A 17,577-nucleotide genomic window follows, 5' to 3' on the forward strand; every position below is an offset into this window, starting at 1 on the left:
AAAGTACGTGGATTTTCAGAGGGTCTTGCACTTTTGCAAGGACTTCTATAAAGATGTTTCAAGCCACTCCCATCCGCTCGTGGATGTCCACCAAAGCTCCACCAACTATTTATAGCCATTTTAGAACGAATTCACCCGCTTGGTGCTGCTGATCAAGATTTCAGCCGGTTCCTAGTCTCCGATACAGATACTAGACCCTTTCGGAGTCCTAACTAGACATGCTAGACACAGATAAATGCATTCGTCCCACAGTTTAATACAACGCATTAAAGACCCAATGAACTCCTATAACAAAATTGAAATCAAAGGGCCCAGGAGGAGGAAACACTAAATCGAATTAATTTCAACAAAACAACTTCCACTTGGTCAGTCCTTAATTTAAGAACGCAACATACAAAATATAATCACTAACCACTTCTGTTATGTACAACTGTTACTATTCCCACTCTATTGTATCAACCCCTAATAACAAAGCATTTCAGGTTCAGGGCAAAATACTAAGAAGACCCTACAAACAGCAAACGACTGAAACTGTACCACACACCATGCTACTGAACCTATTACTTGCTTGCATCACCTTAAGAGGAAGTCGACGATGAAGATTTATCCTATCAACAAGTACAATCAGTTGTTCAAGTGTTTGAATAATTAAATATAATTATTATGAAGAGAATAAAGGAGAATAAAAATGGGCTTACATCATTGGATGAGGTGATATAGGAGACAACGACAGTAATATCATCAAGCTTTCCACCATAATAACGAAATCCAGCTTCTTGAGCTGCAGCAGAAAAAGGAGTCTGTCTGTCCCGTTCCAGTGCCCTTTGTCGAGCCAAAGCCGCAATCTTTTGAGCCGTCACCTGCGGCTCCAAACCGGCTCGCACCGCATGAACCACAATTGCAGTAATATCATTGTTGTACAAGTTATCAAACAGTCCATCTGTGCCTGCTATTATCACATCTCCTGGAGCAACAGAAATTGAAAATACCTGCATCAATAGTCAATATTATCTTATATACATATTTCTCTAGTCAAAGTGTCAAACCATAAAACTATTGCTGACAATGCAAATAATATTAAACATGGCAAAGTTTTTACTAGAATGGATGGTTCGAACGAACCTGACCAGAGCTTGGTAAATCACTATGACTTGCGTTTTCCAGTTGATATGTGAAATTAAAATCGTGCTGCTGTGCAGGGGACCGAAAAATAGTACATCCATGTCTAACTATCATGAAACCACTATCACCTAAATTAATGGCATTTAGACCCTGCAAAACGACAAAATTTAATTAGAACAGAATTCGCATATCGACGATTGGTAAAAAGCTTTTATTAAAGAAAAAATGAAAGTATAATTATAGACGGCGCTAAAGGTTATAGAAAAAGTTGAAACAAATTTCATTTAAAAAATTGACAGAAAAAAAGCTTTTTAAAGACGCACATTTTCAAATATTATAACACCGGTTTCTTAGATTAATTGATATCACAGGTCTCATATGTCAATAAGTTAGCAATATTTTTAAAAAAATATAGCTCAAAAGAAAACGACATTAATAGAACGTACGAACACCAATACCTACTTAAACTAATATATACCCATATGTTGCAAACAAATAGTCCATTGATATTGATATAAAGAATACAAAGAAACAGTAAATAATTTAAAAAATAATTAAAAAAAAAAAACTTGTATAAAACATGAAAAGAAGAAAAAAAATATATGAAAAAACAATAGGTGGACATGCCTAAATTAGAAAGGTTGAATTTTGTTATTAGAAAAGAAAAATGGATTCGGGTCAGGCAAACGCGGTGAACAGTTCACGACCAAACAGGATTCTAGAGGTGGCAAGATGGGTGGGTCTTGAAACTCAAAACGGGTAGAACTTCAATATCTCAAATCAAGCTACTTCAAATTCAAATGATTACACTTTCGAAAACTTTCAACCGTTTTACTTTTTTGATCTGTTATAGCTGAAACATTCCCCAAACGACCCATTTATAAGTGATTGGGTCTAAATTGCCACCTCTACAGGATTCAGGAAGCTTGATTCTTGGCAAGCTTTAGTATATATAAGTAATATTGTAAAGGCAAAAGACAGACGTTGACAAGCACTATACTTTAATTATTCTACCCGCTTTACCTGATTGGAGAGTGCGATAATGCAAGCAGTGGAGGATCCTTGGGCTTTAGTCTTTGTATAAGCTTTCTCCAATACCCTGGCGGGATCAACAGAACCCTTGGGTTCATCTTGGACTGCACTTACAGAGTTATTCATAAGCTCCCGTGCATATTTTCCAGCATCAATACCAAGATCAGCCCACCCACCTACACCATCCGCTACCCCAATCGCTTGCTCGTCACGACAAATGAAGTGAGCGTCCTCACCACCTGTTTCCTCCTTCTCGGGATGGGGCAGATAACATGATCCTGAAACCAACTTCAGTGGTCTGTCTGATATGGTCTTCCTATAGTCAACACCAATAATTATGCCTTGATGAGTTAGTGAGTGGACAAAGTTTACTAAGAGTGTGTTTGATAAAAAACTAAATGATTGAATGTTTGATAAAACTAAATGATTGATTGAAACTTAGATAAAACCAAATGTTTGAATGATGTTAGTTCTAAATGACAATAACCTGCTTGATGATCATTTTGAATGAACGTGAATGATGTAAAATTACCTTATTAACTTTTTGTAATAACAAATAAGACAATATAGTAGTTTGATAAATGTTTTTGATATACGTTAAAGAGGATATTACACAAAATTTAGGTGTTTAATGGTTGAGAGAGTATATCAACTCTATATGGTTCAACACTAAATGTTGAACCATTCAGCGCCATATGTCATTCACAAGTCAAAAACAAAAGGGCTAAATGTTGAATGGTTCAACATTCAGCGCTGAACCATTCAATTAAATGACAAATCAAACGCACCCTAACTTTTAGATTCTTTAATAATGTCAATCAACCATTTTAAAACAAAGTATTACCTAACAGAAGAATTTGCAGACTTTGTATGCTGATCATCACACACTGAGTCATCCGAGAATACATCAGAGGCTGATCCACCGGTTAAAAACTCTGGCACCGAAACATGAAAGCTTTTGCACTGAAACCCTAATAACGGGTTGCAGTTACCACTTGTTCTTGCAACATGGTAAATAAAGTATCCATATATAGAAAAACTCCCCGACTGTTCTTTATTTCTTGAATTCATACAAATCTTGCTACAACTGTGAAAACCTCTAGTACCATAAGATATATTAGAATTACCAATTGAGCCGGTAAGGTTTTCACGTGTTTTCGTTGAATAATTTAACGAGCCGCTTCCTAGTAAAGCTCTAGACCCGGAAAGAGCAATAGGCATCTTACGATTGTCAATAGCAGGCGAAAACTGACTAGGACCAGAGAGAAGATTATCAACGTGATACTCACAAACTTGAAACGAAGGTCCGAACACAGATGGGGTGGAAAACGTGCGTGAAACAGCTCCAATAACCGAAAGATTCTTTTTTTTATTAGCGGGTTGTAAATTCAATTGAGCAGCACACGGGGTGAAACGTTGAAGTAGGATATTCAAGTCACCAGATGCTACAAATGGTCCAGAGTAGAACCGAGGCTTCCCGAATAAGAGTTGACCATGGTCAAGTAGAACTTCAACCGAGTCGTGAAAGTTAGCTTCTAAAGATATATTTGTTCTGCGAATCCCGTGCGTAAACGGACCTCTCAGTTTTGAGAAATATTTATATGGCATCTTGCTTTTGCACCAGCAATATCACATACAAGGTATAATCTCATAACTCTAAGCACATCTATATGCAGATCAAATCCAAACTACATATACGTCAAACCTGGTTTGTCAAAAAAAAAATTCCACAATTATGCAAGCAGGTGTCGATAGAAGAAAGCAATAACACTATGACACGGATGAAACAATTATCGTCTGTTATTCGTAGCATTTTATTGTGTGGTTCAGATTTTATGAGTCACCGAATAAAGTAAAGTAATATATTTGTTAGTGTTCCTTTTAGGCTTGACTTGGCTCAACGAAAGCAAAGTATTCAAGAGATTGACGAAAAATATAATACATACCAAAGCAGTGAATAGATGTCAACTCATGAAGCCGTCGGTATTTTGAACACCCAAATAAATCTGAAGTCATTTGTGCATGCTCGATAACAATGTCAACCAACTAAGCCATCGGTATCTTCTATTTATACGAGTTATTTTTCGAATATACTAAGTAACTGTTATTGAGTACATTTTATTTACTAAATGTTTCGTTGATAAGACATATGTAACAAGAGGCGGAGACAGGGGATGATGCATGTGGATGCTTTGCCACCCCAACTCTTCAAATATGCCTATTATAGTATTAAAAATTGTAAATTAATGGCCAATATCCCCTAACTACAAATTCTAACATCCCCTAATTTTTATATTGATATTTACTTGTCGAAAAATGTCACCCTTACCCTACATCTTGGCTTCGCCTCTATATGTAACTAGCTAGAATAACTATTATATGACGATCCTGTTAAATTCTATTGCTATATTCAACTACTTTGATTTGTTTATAAATAAATTTGTATAACTATCATATCCATTTGCAATAATTCAGATTTTTTTAATTTCCCCCTAGTTTGATCTGTTAGAAAAGTTAGTATACTGTAAGAGCCTTTATATACTGATGAAGTTCCTAATATTCATATTATTATGTAGTTTCTAACTTGATTATGGCTGTGATGTTTAAGTCTCGTGTCATCTACCCTAACTTATTAACCCTAAAAATGAAGGCAAAAACACGACCTATAAAATATCAGTTCCGTACTAATTATTCACGCTTAAACATATAAAAATGCTTTATCTGCTAGATAAAAAACAGTATAAAATGATAAATCGATTCACGTTCATCCGATTCATTTACTGACATGATTTCAACGTTGATAAGCTATAACCAAAAATACAAAAACTTATATGAGAAATAAAGTATACCTTGTTAGTGTATGAAGTGGTGACGTGTATGATCTGGCGGCCGTTCACGGCGGATTAGAACGATTGATGCGGATGTCGACGGCGGCTCCGGGCTTATCGGGATGTAATTAGAGCCCTAACCTTAAACGTTGAAAAAGACCTTGATCAGTGCATTGACGGAAGGATATATTCCGTATCCTAAACCTAGAGGGTATTTTCGTAATTTGCACAATTATTTTTGATAATCATTTATAATAAAACTAGTTAAAGACCCGCGAATTTTCGGGATTTTTTAAAGAAATTATATTAAAGTAGAAGCGTAGTTTTTTTAACTTGGTTTTCGATTGTTATAGCAAAGACTCAAATGATTTTTTGTAAAATTCTTCGGGGGCTATAAACAAATTAGCAAAGTAATATAAAGCATAAACAACTATGAATAACAATCTTAAATAATAATAAAAACATTTTACATAACATAAATCAATCAAATTACGAAATTAAGTTTCGTGTAGCATCAATATAACATTTGAAATACTGATAAACAGAGTTCATAGATCATAACACAGTTTAAATGTGCACTACAAAATAGAATAATAGAGTTTAAAGAAAGCCCTTAAAGATGGTTTTAATTAAAAAATAAATGAACATAACACTAACGTTATACAAAATTGCTAATATCTACACCATATGATGTACTCTACCACATTGTGTCCATAATGCCAACAACGGTTTCTGAAAACTCGCAACGCTCTTTGTATGAAAGCCACTCAATTTTTTCAGTTTTTAACCCCATATACATCTGCACCTTGAGTACCTATTTAAGGAATGACTCAACTAACAAAAAGAAATTATCGTTATACCCTTCTGGTAGCAAACTTAAAGTCTGGCTCTGTATATTTTCAGAAATGGCAAGTTTCTTATTATTAAATATCCAATGAAGATATGTACAACCACACAATAGCTACACATTGTTTGTACAAACTCATGAATATACATCATAAAGTATTTACATTATCTTTCTACATTCAGAAGATAGCAATTTGAAACTCAAATTGGCAGACCCAAATTAAAACCTACTCAGAAGATGAAATCCCATCTACTTGAACAGAATAGTACTCAAGTTTAGCAAACTTACGAATACTTTTTACCAGATGACAATCATTAAATAGTGACACACATGCGATATATTTACATAAGAGAAAAAAAATCAATATAAATTGTGGTATGTAATGGATGACATATATAGTCACGACTCACAAGTCTAAATATGTAAATCTAAACCCAAAACCCAAAACCCAAAACCTAAACTGTAAACCCTAAAATATAAACCCTAAACCCTAAATCTAAACTCTAAACCCTAAACCATAAACATAAACTCTAAACCCTAAACCCTAAATCTAAACCCTAACCCCTAACCTAAACCCAAAATCTAAACCCAAAACCCTATGCCCTAAACCTAAACTTGAATCCCTCTAATTTAAACCCTAAATCTAAACCCAAAATCCTAAACCTAAACTCTAAACCCTTAAATCTAAACCCTAAACCCTAAATTTAAACCCTAAACCCCAAATCTAAACCCTAAACTCAAAACCCTAAACCTAAATTCAAAACCCTAAAATCTAAACCCTAAACCCTAAACCCACAATCTAAACCCTAAATCAAAAACCTTAAACCTAAACTCTAAACGCTAAAATCGAAACCCTAAACCCTAACCTAAACCCTAAATCTAAACCCAAAACCCTAAACCTAAACTCTAAAGCCTATAATCTAAACCCTAAACCATAAACCCTAAACCTAAACTCTAAACCCCAATATCTAAACCCTAAACCCTAAATCTAAACCTTAACCTAAACCCTAAATGTAAACCCAAAACCCTAAACTCTAAACCCTAAAATCTAAACCCTAAATCTAAACCTTAAACTCTAAATCTACACCGAAAAACCTAAACCTAAACTCTAAACCCTAAACCCTAACATAAACCCTAAATCTAAACCCTAAACCTAACATGTAAACCCTATAATCTAAACCCTAAACCCTAAATCTAAACCCTAAACCCTAAATCTAAACCCTAAACCCTAACCTAAACTCTAAATCTAAACCTTAAACCCTAAACACTAAACCTAAACTCTACACCTAAACCCTAAACCCTGAACCCTAACCTAAACCCTAAACCATAAATCTAAACCACAACCCTAAATCTAAACCCTAAACCCTAAACCCAAACCCCAAATCCTAAATCTAAACCCAAAACCCTAACCTAAACCCAAAAACCCTAAACCCTAACCTAAACCCTAAACCCTAAATCTAAACCAAAACCCTAAACTCAGAATCCTAAACACTAAACCTAAACTCTAAACCTTACGTTGACATATAAACTAAAAAAAAGTTAAGAACGTTAAGAAAAAAAATTAAAGACAAAACTACCTATAATGTACATCACAATGAATAGCATATTTGAATACAAATCATGAACCAAATAACAATAGCAACAACTACATTATACAAAAATAAGCAATCTATAAATTAACAAAAAAATACAACCATGTTATAAAACATGTAAACATTTAAAAATTTAACTATCCTATGAAATAAAATCATGGAATTGATATTAATTAAAAATGTGATGAAATACCCTTCGCTGTTAAGATTTGTAGAGACTACAGACTGTACGAAATGACACCAAGTATGACAACTTATTATCTGACCCAACAACAAAAGGCTTATACAACACATAAATAAACCAACAATGTACCTTCAACATAAAAAATTAATTGAGACCAAACCGATGAAGGTTGATTTTTCACGTTGTAACTTGTTCTGAGTAGAAGGCCCATTACAGATACAATAGAAGATACACATACAATTGTAGATGCAACCACAAAACCAAATGAATTGATGTGAAAATATGCCCAAAGTTCACATAACGCTACCCTATAAAAGATGTTAACCAAAGATACCTAAATAAGATTCATGTCCTAAAGAAACATCACCAACAGAACAACCCGGGAAGATACAATAGGTACAACATTCAAAGTAGGAACTAACATATCCCGAGTAATGTCAGATGAACGATTCAAGCGATTCGGATGTTGTAAAACACTCGTTGATGCAGCTTGTTCAGAAGAAACCAAAGTCCGCGAAAACCAAAATAATCATCAACGGGAACCGCAGAAGGGCCAGACTCATTACAAACAGATTTCATTCATCTCTCGTTGCTTGACATTATGCAATTTTAAACTAATTGACAACCAATAAATATAAACAGTGTTATTACTAATTACCAAGCTCACAAAATACAATTACAAATCAAGACCATTGTAAAAGCCTAATTAACCAACATATATAACTTCATGTGATAAAGAGAAGAGTCATACCTTCATGTGCCACCTAAAAACGAAATATAATCAAAATATTTACATGAGTCGAGGTATACTGAAAGATATGTGTAGAAAGAATAGGTAAATTAGGTTAAAAATCACCCAAATAGTAGTTTGAGTGTATAAAACCTACGTATTCATTTAACTCGGAAACTAATAATTTTTTAACGTATCATAACTTGTGTGTTGATACGTGAAAAATCAACTTTAAAAGTTAGTACTACAAATATGGACGATTTAGAGTTTTGGTTCAACCCATATTTTGACCCGTTACTCAACATCCATTTAACGTAAACATTTTTTTAGCATAATCCGAAATAGTAGAAAACCGTGAGTAATAAATCATCTTTAGCACTAAATATTACTATCACTACAGTCAGAGTTACGCTATAGCAATGTGTTCATAGTTGAGCTTTCCTCTGTTCTAGAGAGTGCCAAACAGAAAGGTGCAATATGGAGTCATTCCATTATGCATGTATAGAAGATAAATTATTAATATATGTTTATAAGTTTAGACTACATGACCTGATGCAGATTAGTAGACAAATATGGTTGGTTCTCATCGGGTAAAAGCGGTCAATGCTTTGTTTGATTTTTCTAACCTTCATGATAAACCAAAACAATAGTTGATACCTAAAGTTATTTCAAAATTATGATTCTAGTGTCAAATTTTTACCATTACTATCGGAAGTAAAGGACCGAATATCTCCTCGATCATAATCAAGGAGTCTTATGGTACATCAAGAAAAATGGTAGGAGAAATCTTTCTGAAACAGATTAGTTGCAGGTCTCGTCAACACTTTTTCGCCATTTCTTTAACTACATAATTAACAAATGTATTGAATTAATAATATGACTTTTTTATGAAAGTGAGAGGAGGTATTAAGCATTTGATATAACTATTTAAGTGATTTCCGGCCCATTTCATTTACTCATCTTTCTAAACTTTTGCAAGTTGTTCAGATAAAAAAATACAGAAATGGGTCGAACTTGCCACCTCTGTCCTAATTAGCTTAATTCACAACTACCAAACAAGTTGTTAAGCATGAAAATAAACTCACAAGCTGCTTTTGTCAGTTTGACCTCCATAAATTATCTTTCCAGATACTCGTTTCTGATGAGAGTGACACTAAACAATGTTAGCATCTGATGCCACTACACTTATATTAATAACCGAGTCAATACGGGTTGTGTTTCGTCCGAAAGAAGTCAAACATAAAATGTACTTAAAAATAAATATGTGAGATGGGTTAATAGTCACCCAAATTATATTTTTGCATACAACCTTCAATATATCAGATTCATAGTAACAAATGAGATTAGCTAATGATCATTATAGAACATAACAGAGATTAGCTAATGATCAACATCCTTAGTAGTTAAAGAACTATATAGATCTTGTAAGAGTAATTGTTATCATTGTTAAGAAGGAAATTTTTTTAATTTGTGTTCCAAAGTAATTATGACGTGTTTTATAAACTAAAGAGTAACATGAGGATTATTTTAAGTGCAAATATTTAAGAACGTAATGTACTCACACGTATGTTGAAATTACAGTCAACACTTTTGCGACTATTAAACCCATAAGTCAATCGTGGTACTTACACAAAATCAATGATATTTGACACGCAGAAAAAGATGGTTTCGAGATTGTCATGATCTTGACCTTTTGGATATGGAGCACATTTTGTATAGCACTACAATGGGGGCAAAACGTCCCGTTGACTTCTCAAATCTTGATTTGGCATCAAAGCGAACGATAGTTGATGCGACATGGCCATTCACTAAAGACATAGTAACGCTCAACCGCTCAGACGGCTGACCATGATTATTCACACACTTATGAATCATAATCTTAGCCACTTCAACTGCATTAATAATCAATCCTCATATGTGACCACCACTTGCACAAAAACCTACATAAAATAATCATTTTAACAATGTCTCTTATTTTTTAACTTCAGTTTTATACATATATGTATAAAATGAAAGGTAAATGCAATCTATCTATAAAATACAACAGAAAAAGGTAAAAAGGGATTGAGTCAGATATGTGAAAAATGAGTCAAACGAATAAAAAACAACTTATTGCATTCGAGTAAGCACATGATCTTAGTGTTTCTATCAGAAAAAGGACATTGTAACAATTGTGTTTTTTGCAAATATATTAAAACAGATCAATTATTTATTTATATAACTAAAAAAGTTCACCAATGTAATTGCACCTTTTAACATGTAGTAAAAGTTACCCTTTTAATTACACAAACCCATCTCAGTATTCCATTTTATATGAACAATTTATGTTGAGAAAATTTCTGTGTGAAGCAATTCTAGGTCATAGATCAGATAAAAATGAACAATAAAATTCAAGTAATTAAAGTATTTAGGAGAATATGAATATATACACTATAATTGAAGATCCGTATATTCTTCAAGGTGACTCGGTATGAGTCATACTCTATATGTGAATAGCCTTCTATTAATATAGAGATATAACTGTTAAATATTCTATTTCTATGGCTTCAAGATAATCCTGAAAATATTATTCACATATAAATAAATTGAGAAGGGAGGGCAAAAACTTACAATTTGAGGTCACTACTTTGACTACTATATGAGAAGGTACTTTGTTGTCTTCTCAATGTTTATTTTAAAAAACTGTTGCTGCTCTGCATGAAGCTTAGGGATAACTGGTATAATGGACATTAATTACTTAATAATGGGTCATGGTGAAGTTCTTATTTGGGCAATTTTGGTTTCAAAGTAAAGCCTCATCTCAAACTAATTTTAACCCAAAAACACTTTTTATTCCCTTGTTAATTGTACACAAAATTGTATTCACAACCATCATTTATATATGATCATAAAACTATTTGTATAAAATAAAATTAATAATCGAAACTTATTAACCTCATATGTTAGCTTCACCAATTGACCCGTTAAAAATAAAGCATACCCTTTTTCAAAATGCTTGTTATCACGTATAAAATTCAACACATTATCTAATTATGAGTATTTTGATAGGTTAATTCATATTACCTTGTCAGGAGTACTAACTCCACACACCAATCTTCAATTTCGACCCACTTATTTTAAGAAGTCGCCTGCATAATAACATAAAGCCTTTATCAAATATATTCCCATGACTTACAATATTCCTCTACATTACCCAGTTGACAGGTAATATGCATATCGCTCTCTCGTCAAACCATTTGAATCAAAATAAAAACCACACAATAGTTCTAAGCTTAAGAATCAAAGCCATGAATCCATTTAATGTTAGTTGTTATGAAAAGTAACCTAAGCAACAAAAATGCCAGCAATTAAACTTTTACCAAAGTAAAACAGGTTTAGATGACCTCTGTCCATCTTGGTTTCCCCACTTGTCATTAATAACCGACCTAATAATATTACCATCTGCACTGTATGGACTACTCACCGTGCAATGTCCAGAACCACTTTTTGTTCCGTGATCACCCATTTGATTTATCAGTTGATGAGAAATCGATGTTGATGCTATAACCTTGTAGTCTTCGTGGTTTTTAGTCCTTTTGCTCTGACCAATATCCTCGTTAATCAGATCGACTAAATGGGTTCGACCCATAATATTAACTGGTTGTGAGTTTCCCTCACCCATTTGATTTCTCTGATGAGAAATATATGGTGACGCTTTAACCTTGTAGTCTTTATGGGTGTTAGTACTCATGGCTATTGTATCGCTCTGACCAATGTCCTCGCTAGTCAGATCGATCAAATTGGGTCGACCCATAACATCTACTGGTCGTGAGTTTCCATCACCAATAACCGGTTGCGAGTCTTGTACCCTGATTACTGAAGTCTCTGCTACTCCAGACATGTGCCTTAACCTCTTATGACATATAGCAGGAATATTCAAATTTAACTGCAACATTATTTTTAGCAAACCTTAGTAATTAAGAACAACTAAACAAAGTCGGTCAACGTTGGTTCAACTATCAAAACCAGTTAATAAATACACTATATTTATAAAAAACATTATAAAAAACATATATATTATTTAAACTAATATCACATCATCTTATTTGTAATTCATTTATGTTTCTTTTTTTTCTCTTTTTAAAGGCGATTCACTTATGTTTAAAATGTTTATGTTTCAAATATTAATATTTAATATTTAATATATTTATTTATTTAAAAGTCATCGCTGGTCAACGTACGTCTCAATCGACTTTTCATAGTCCTAGTGTATACGTCCTAACCAAGGTCAACCCATATCAACCTATTTTGGTTCTTCACCTAACTCGCCTATTTTGTAAACTGTATCATTTTTTTTTTAAAAAAAAAAAGGTTAAAGAACTCACAATTTCACCACTTCCAAAGACAACATCACGAACACTCTGATGCAACTTAGGACATTTTGGTCTCTCATCAAGGTGACCAAGGCATACTCTAGGTGTTTTTTCGCAGTCTCGTAGGTTTTTAAATCGGAGATTTTTAAAACCCATTCTAAAAGGTATTGGAAATGTATACAAAGCATTATGAATCTATACAAAACATTAGCAAAGTAGCTATTAAATTCAATGGAGTAGTCTATAAATCAAAGGGTTTCGTTTCACTTCTTAAACTTCACGTGTTGACAGCATCATCAAAAAATACAATTGGAAGCCACTTCACCCAGTAATGGGAACTTTACATTTTTGAAGATGTGCAATCTTTAAACTATGAATAAAATTACACTTGTATATAATGGAATTTTAAAAACCCGATCTTTCCATATTTAGGTACATTAGTAGAAAAAGACAATTGAGATGATGAAGCATCTTACCATTGTTCACATTATAACTCTTACCAGCCTGCATCTGCATCAGTTTAATTTGTAGTTAAATTTTTATTTATAACATTCTAATTGACATTTGTATGCATGTAAACAGACATATAGAACATTAGAAACTGAATTTAGAATGTGTAAAACTAAAGTCCCTTGTGGAATGCGTACTTTTCCTTAAACGTATCAACAAAACTTGAGTCACTTGTAGCATCTTTAACCGTGTACACGGGATATCCTCTTTTACGTATTCATACGGTTTAGTATCAACATAAAAAATGCAAACTAAGAACTCGCAAGGCAAACACATAACTTCTGAGGAAAATAATGGCATTTCTGATCACATTCATCTTTCTTATCAACTCCATATTGTTCTTTACAAACTCCATCGTCATTAAAGAAGTTGCAAGAAGCTTTAACCGGCAATGATAATGATGATTTCTTAATTTGACTATTCAACTTAAGAACTCAAATGTGTCTAGCTATGCCTTTCTTTATCGTTGTGTAACCCACTACCAAAGATTCATTTATGTATGTGGTACTAATTTTTCAATTAGAAGCCACCAACATAAAGGTGGCCATCTCGGCCCAACGTATATACTTTGATGCAGTAAAGTATCCTATTTTTGTCACTAATTTCCTCAACCTTACTAAGTTATTCTAATGCTTTCCACAGTAAAGTGATATTGGCGGGATTATATGATTACCCTTTGTACAGTCGTATGGGGTGTGTCAACAAATATCCACTTTACGTTTCAGTCGTTATAAATCTAAATAGTACTCCATTTATTCTTGGATTGTCTCTTTGATGCACCAACCAGGTGTAAGACAACATGTTGATTTCGACCAAAAGTACAACCACATGCACTTCTAACAAAATCTTAGGTGATAATATAAATATATGATTTTGTCAAAAATAATGCATCTCCATCAGGCAGGTGCATACATATCTATCCTAAAGAGAGCCTAACCGAATCATGAAATATTTAGCTACCCCAATTTTTTAGTAGAGAGTCAGCAACACGGGGGTGGCAATTTTAGCCCATTCGTAGGCAAATGGATTGATTCAAGTTATGTTTACTTACTATCTAACGAATCCAATGTGTTAAGCTAAAGGACTTTAGTAGAAACATAATTGATCAAATGTGTCTTAATTCATTGCTAATGTATTACAACGAATGGAATCTTATATTAGGAAAGTTTTGATTATCATTGTGATTAATATATTTTTGTAACCAAATTTGACCTGACCCATTCCCGCCCCTGTTCCTCCTAGATAACTGGAATGTCTTTGCTCGCAATGATTTTTCATTTATTTGTTATAAGAAAAGAAGCCAACTATACATAAATGTGATACGATTCCATTTACATAATTAATAGACAAATAGTGCCAATGAACATTGAACACACCAGTAAAATGTACTATAATCTAAGAGTTGACATACCTCTGTTTTTTATATTGTCCAGTCAAATGCCGCGTTCTTGAATTATAAGCACTCGTGATGCCTTTAGACAAGATAGATGCCTGCATTTGTTAACTTTAAATCACTTTTGACTTCAAAATGAAACTAACTTAATATAGGACCTCCAGAAATTACAAGTTAAGAATTATGCTTATTTAAACAAACCGTATAAAGATGCTGAATACACAATCGATAATCTTCGATCCATTCAACCTATTTGATCTATATCCCTCTCGTTAATATATCCATTAAAGATTAAACATAATCCTAATCAGGCAATTTATGAACTGCATAAAATGAACAAAACATTAATCAGATCCATCGTCATCATCATCGATCACCTTCATCAATATCAGTGTTTCATTTAGTCACAACTACAAACACGTTTTTAAGCTGAGCTGGGACAAACATATAGTAGAACCCATTCAAGTATAACTTATAAACAATGAATGGTTTTAAATGTGTAAGGACATGATTCAACTATATGAATATAAGTTAAACATACCTGTAACAAATATCGCTTATGGAAATCGATATTAACAAAAGAAATCACTTTTCGAAACGTACATATCGAATTCATCCATTTTGCTTAATGAGATAAAATTCTTCAAATACCAAACCATATCAGATCATCTTCAGGCTTCAACAATCTGTTTCACAATCAAAAGGAATGAATTAAGAGACACATATCAGCTTCTGTCTGATAAAAGATTCAGCAAACTGGATGAAAGATATTGAAAGTGTGATATCTAAAATATTCAATCGATTAAACACATATCAGATTGAATGATCAATATAAATAAAAAGTAAAAAAATCTGTATAAAAATTAAATTAAAAATACCTAATTAAAACATAATGAAATTGAATAACAACATAACCTTTATCGATATATCAAACTTCTCGGAATTGATTTTAACCACACGGACATCAAGGATTGTCAAAGTTGGCGATCACGAAGAACCCTAAATTGAATTTGATACGGGAACGCAGCTTCTTGGTTTTTTCTGATTTTAATTATCAGAAACAAAGATGAATCAGGCAATAGAAACATGTCACAAACTGCAACAAACGAAAAGAACTAATAAATTTCACCACCGCTTACACAAAAATAGGGTTTGTAGCGGACGCGATGAATGAGAGCGAGAATGGATAGACGTATGCACGTGAATCACCCACATGACTCGTTCAGGAGCAGATCAATGAGCACAACATCAATTTTGAGATGAGAAGAGGAAGCGAACGAAATCTAGGTAGGGTTTGGTGAGTGTTCCGTGTTTTTTTTTTATTTATTAATAAGGGTATTTTAGGGAGAAGTTTATCTAAAATTGATTTATTAGCTAATATTTGTAGTGGATGGTTAATGATCGTTGGATTAAGGGGTATTGTAACGTAATTTTCTAATCTAACGGTGATTAAGGGGATTTTGAAAACAATTATTAGCTAATCGAGACTCTCTTTTAATGTATATAGTGATAATTAAATTTTATAAGAGATTTAAATGTTTATCTGCTTTGTAGATCAATTGATTACGAAGACCATGCAAGATGAATCGAAAAAAACTGACTCAAAACGAAGAAAATGAAACGAAAACATTGAAATCAAACTTATGATCCCGGTGACCAAGCCATGGTTTGGCCATCGGCAAAACATCCAAAGAAAACGGCTCATATGATGTGTAAAATCAGGTGTATAAGTTATGTATGAGAAAGTACCAGTTAAAAAACAAATACACACCTAGGAAAGTGTACCTAATTATATAATATTATAGAATTTTGACAAATCCAAGAATCGTCCACAGGACAATAATTTGCAAATCAAAATTATAACTAAAATGTAATTAAACTACTAAACAAATAGAACTAACACAAGTAACAAATTTGGGGGTCGTCGTTTGACGATCGGCGAATCAAAGGGTGATATAAATTGAAAGACGATATTTTTTGTGTTTTATGTTTATAAAAATAAAGCAAATGAAAGCACTTAAGATAGGTTTGAATCAAATTTAAACAAGAATGTTCATCAAAACATTTTACCCTCAGTGTCGGATGGTTACTGATTAAGACCTGATTAATTGACTAATGCATGCAAATTACTCGACCAGTTCACCAACAGTTCTCTTGAGCAAACACACAAACTAAATTACACGGTGCAGGGTTCCCTGTAATTTAAGACATATTTGTTTGTGACCAAATAAATTAACTAGATTAAAGACTCAAATAACAACTATGTCAGCGTTCGGTGCACACAATTCGCCCTTATATCGTCTAAACGTTTGAATCCAATTTACCTTCGTGGTCTGGTTTAGCAAACAATCAATTAAGACAAATTAATTGTAAATCAATGTGTTAAATTTACAAGAGTTCCCTTAATTAAACAAACACATCAATCAATTGAACACGAGTGATTAAACATCAATAAGAATGGATCTTTTATTCAAACTTCAAACTATCATGCAATAGAACAATCAGTTAATAAAAATACATCCAACACCTTAGTTATTAGTCTAAATATATTCATTGTATTAACAAAAGAATTGACCTAATAAGATGATGAATCTTAATGACGAGCATAAAATACGCTAAACATATCGCGCATAAAATAGGCTAACATATCGCGCAAGACTGTTATCACGCGCAATATAAGGCGCAATTTGACCAATGATATCGCGCGATTGAGTGTAGCGCTACTAGAAGATTGCGCTAAGTAAAGGCGGGGAATGAATAAGATAAAAGATAGTTGATGTGTGCAACGGTGTATACGAAATATTTATATTTTTATTACAAAATACTATTAAATACGATACAATTTACACAAGTTATTTATTTATTTATAGAATGGATATACCTAAACCTTGCTACAACACTTATAGGCAGTGTACCTAATCGTAAAGTAGTGTAGTTTTTAGTAAGTCCGGTTCGTTCCACATGGATTCACTTATTGCGTACACCAT

At 33.1% G+C, this 17,577-nt stretch overlaps 2 protein-coding genes across 6 annotated transcripts; both read right to left on the minus strand.

Moving 5' to 3' along the window:
* Nucleotides 1–321: 321 nt before the first annotated feature.
* Nucleotides 322–5,129, minus strand: LOC139892321 (probable protein phosphatase 2C 55). The gene is made up of 6 exons (XM_071875381.1): nucleotides 5,004–5,129; nucleotides 2,999–3,859; nucleotides 2,146–2,470; nucleotides 1,123–1,272; nucleotides 699–989; nucleotides 322–608 (listed from the first exon to the last, which is right to left on the minus strand). Exons 2-6 carry the CDS (start codon nucleotides 3,760–3,762, stop codon nucleotides 579–581), a joined length of 1,560 nt encoding a protein of 519 aa, XP_071731482.1. The 5' UTR covers nucleotides 3,763–3,859; nucleotides 5,004–5,129; the 3' UTR covers nucleotides 322–578.
* Nucleotides 5,130–9,872: 4,743 nt separating this feature from the next.
* On the minus strand, nucleotides 9,873–15,855 carry LOC139892322 (uncharacterized). 5 transcript variants are annotated; one of them, XM_071875383.1, is made up of 10 exons: nucleotides 15,730–15,855; nucleotides 15,506–15,631; nucleotides 15,132–15,276; nucleotides 14,792–14,913; nucleotides 14,609–14,688; nucleotides 13,164–13,197; nucleotides 12,700–12,882; nucleotides 11,799–12,260; nucleotides 11,399–11,463; nucleotides 9,873–10,275 (listed from the first exon to the last, which is right to left on the minus strand). In XM_071875383.1, exons 6-9 carry the CDS (start codon nucleotides 13,164–13,166, stop codon nucleotides 11,452–11,454), a joined length of 660 nt encoding a protein of 219 aa, XP_071731484.1. In that variant the 5' UTR covers nucleotides 13,167–13,197; nucleotides 14,609–14,688; nucleotides 14,792–14,913; nucleotides 15,132–15,276; nucleotides 15,506–15,631; nucleotides 15,730–15,855; the 3' UTR covers nucleotides 9,873–10,275; nucleotides 11,399–11,451. The 5 variants fall into 5 exon arrangements, with proteins under 5 accessions (XP_071731484.1, XP_071731487.1, XP_071731483.1 ...); XM_071875386.1 differs by having other exon boundaries at nucleotides 12,700–12,844; nucleotides 15,506–15,843; XM_071875382.1 differs by having other exon boundaries at nucleotides 15,506–15,843.
* Nucleotides 15,856–17,577: the final 1,722 nt, after the last annotated feature.

The sequence above is a fragment of the Rutidosis leptorrhynchoides genome, chromosome 2 (assembly GCF_046630445.1).
Source record: "Rutidosis leptorrhynchoides isolate AG116_Rl617_1_P2 chromosome 2, CSIRO_AGI_Rlap_v1, whole genome shotgun sequence".
NCBI lineage: Eukaryota > Viridiplantae > Streptophyta > Magnoliopsida > Asterales > Asteraceae > Rutidosis > Rutidosis leptorrhynchoides.

Coding starts and splice junctions, on each gene's coding strand:
- LOC139892321 (XM_071875381.1), bottom strand. CDS start 3,762: ATGCCATATAAATATTTCTCAAAACTGAGAGGTCCGTTTACGCACGGG. Junction 990..1,122: donor ATTTACCAAGCTCTGGTCAG/GTTCGTTCGAAC, acceptor CTATTGATGCAG/GTATTTTCAATTTCTGTTGC. Junction 609..698: donor ATATCACCTCATCCAATGAT/GTAAGCCCATTT, acceptor ACTTGTTGATAG/GATAAATCTTCATCGTCGAC.
- LOC139892322 (XM_071875383.1), bottom strand. Junction 12,261..12,699: donor TCTTTGGAAGTGGTGAAATT/GTGAGTTCTTTA, acceptor ATAATGTTGCAG/TTAAATTTGAATATTCCTGC.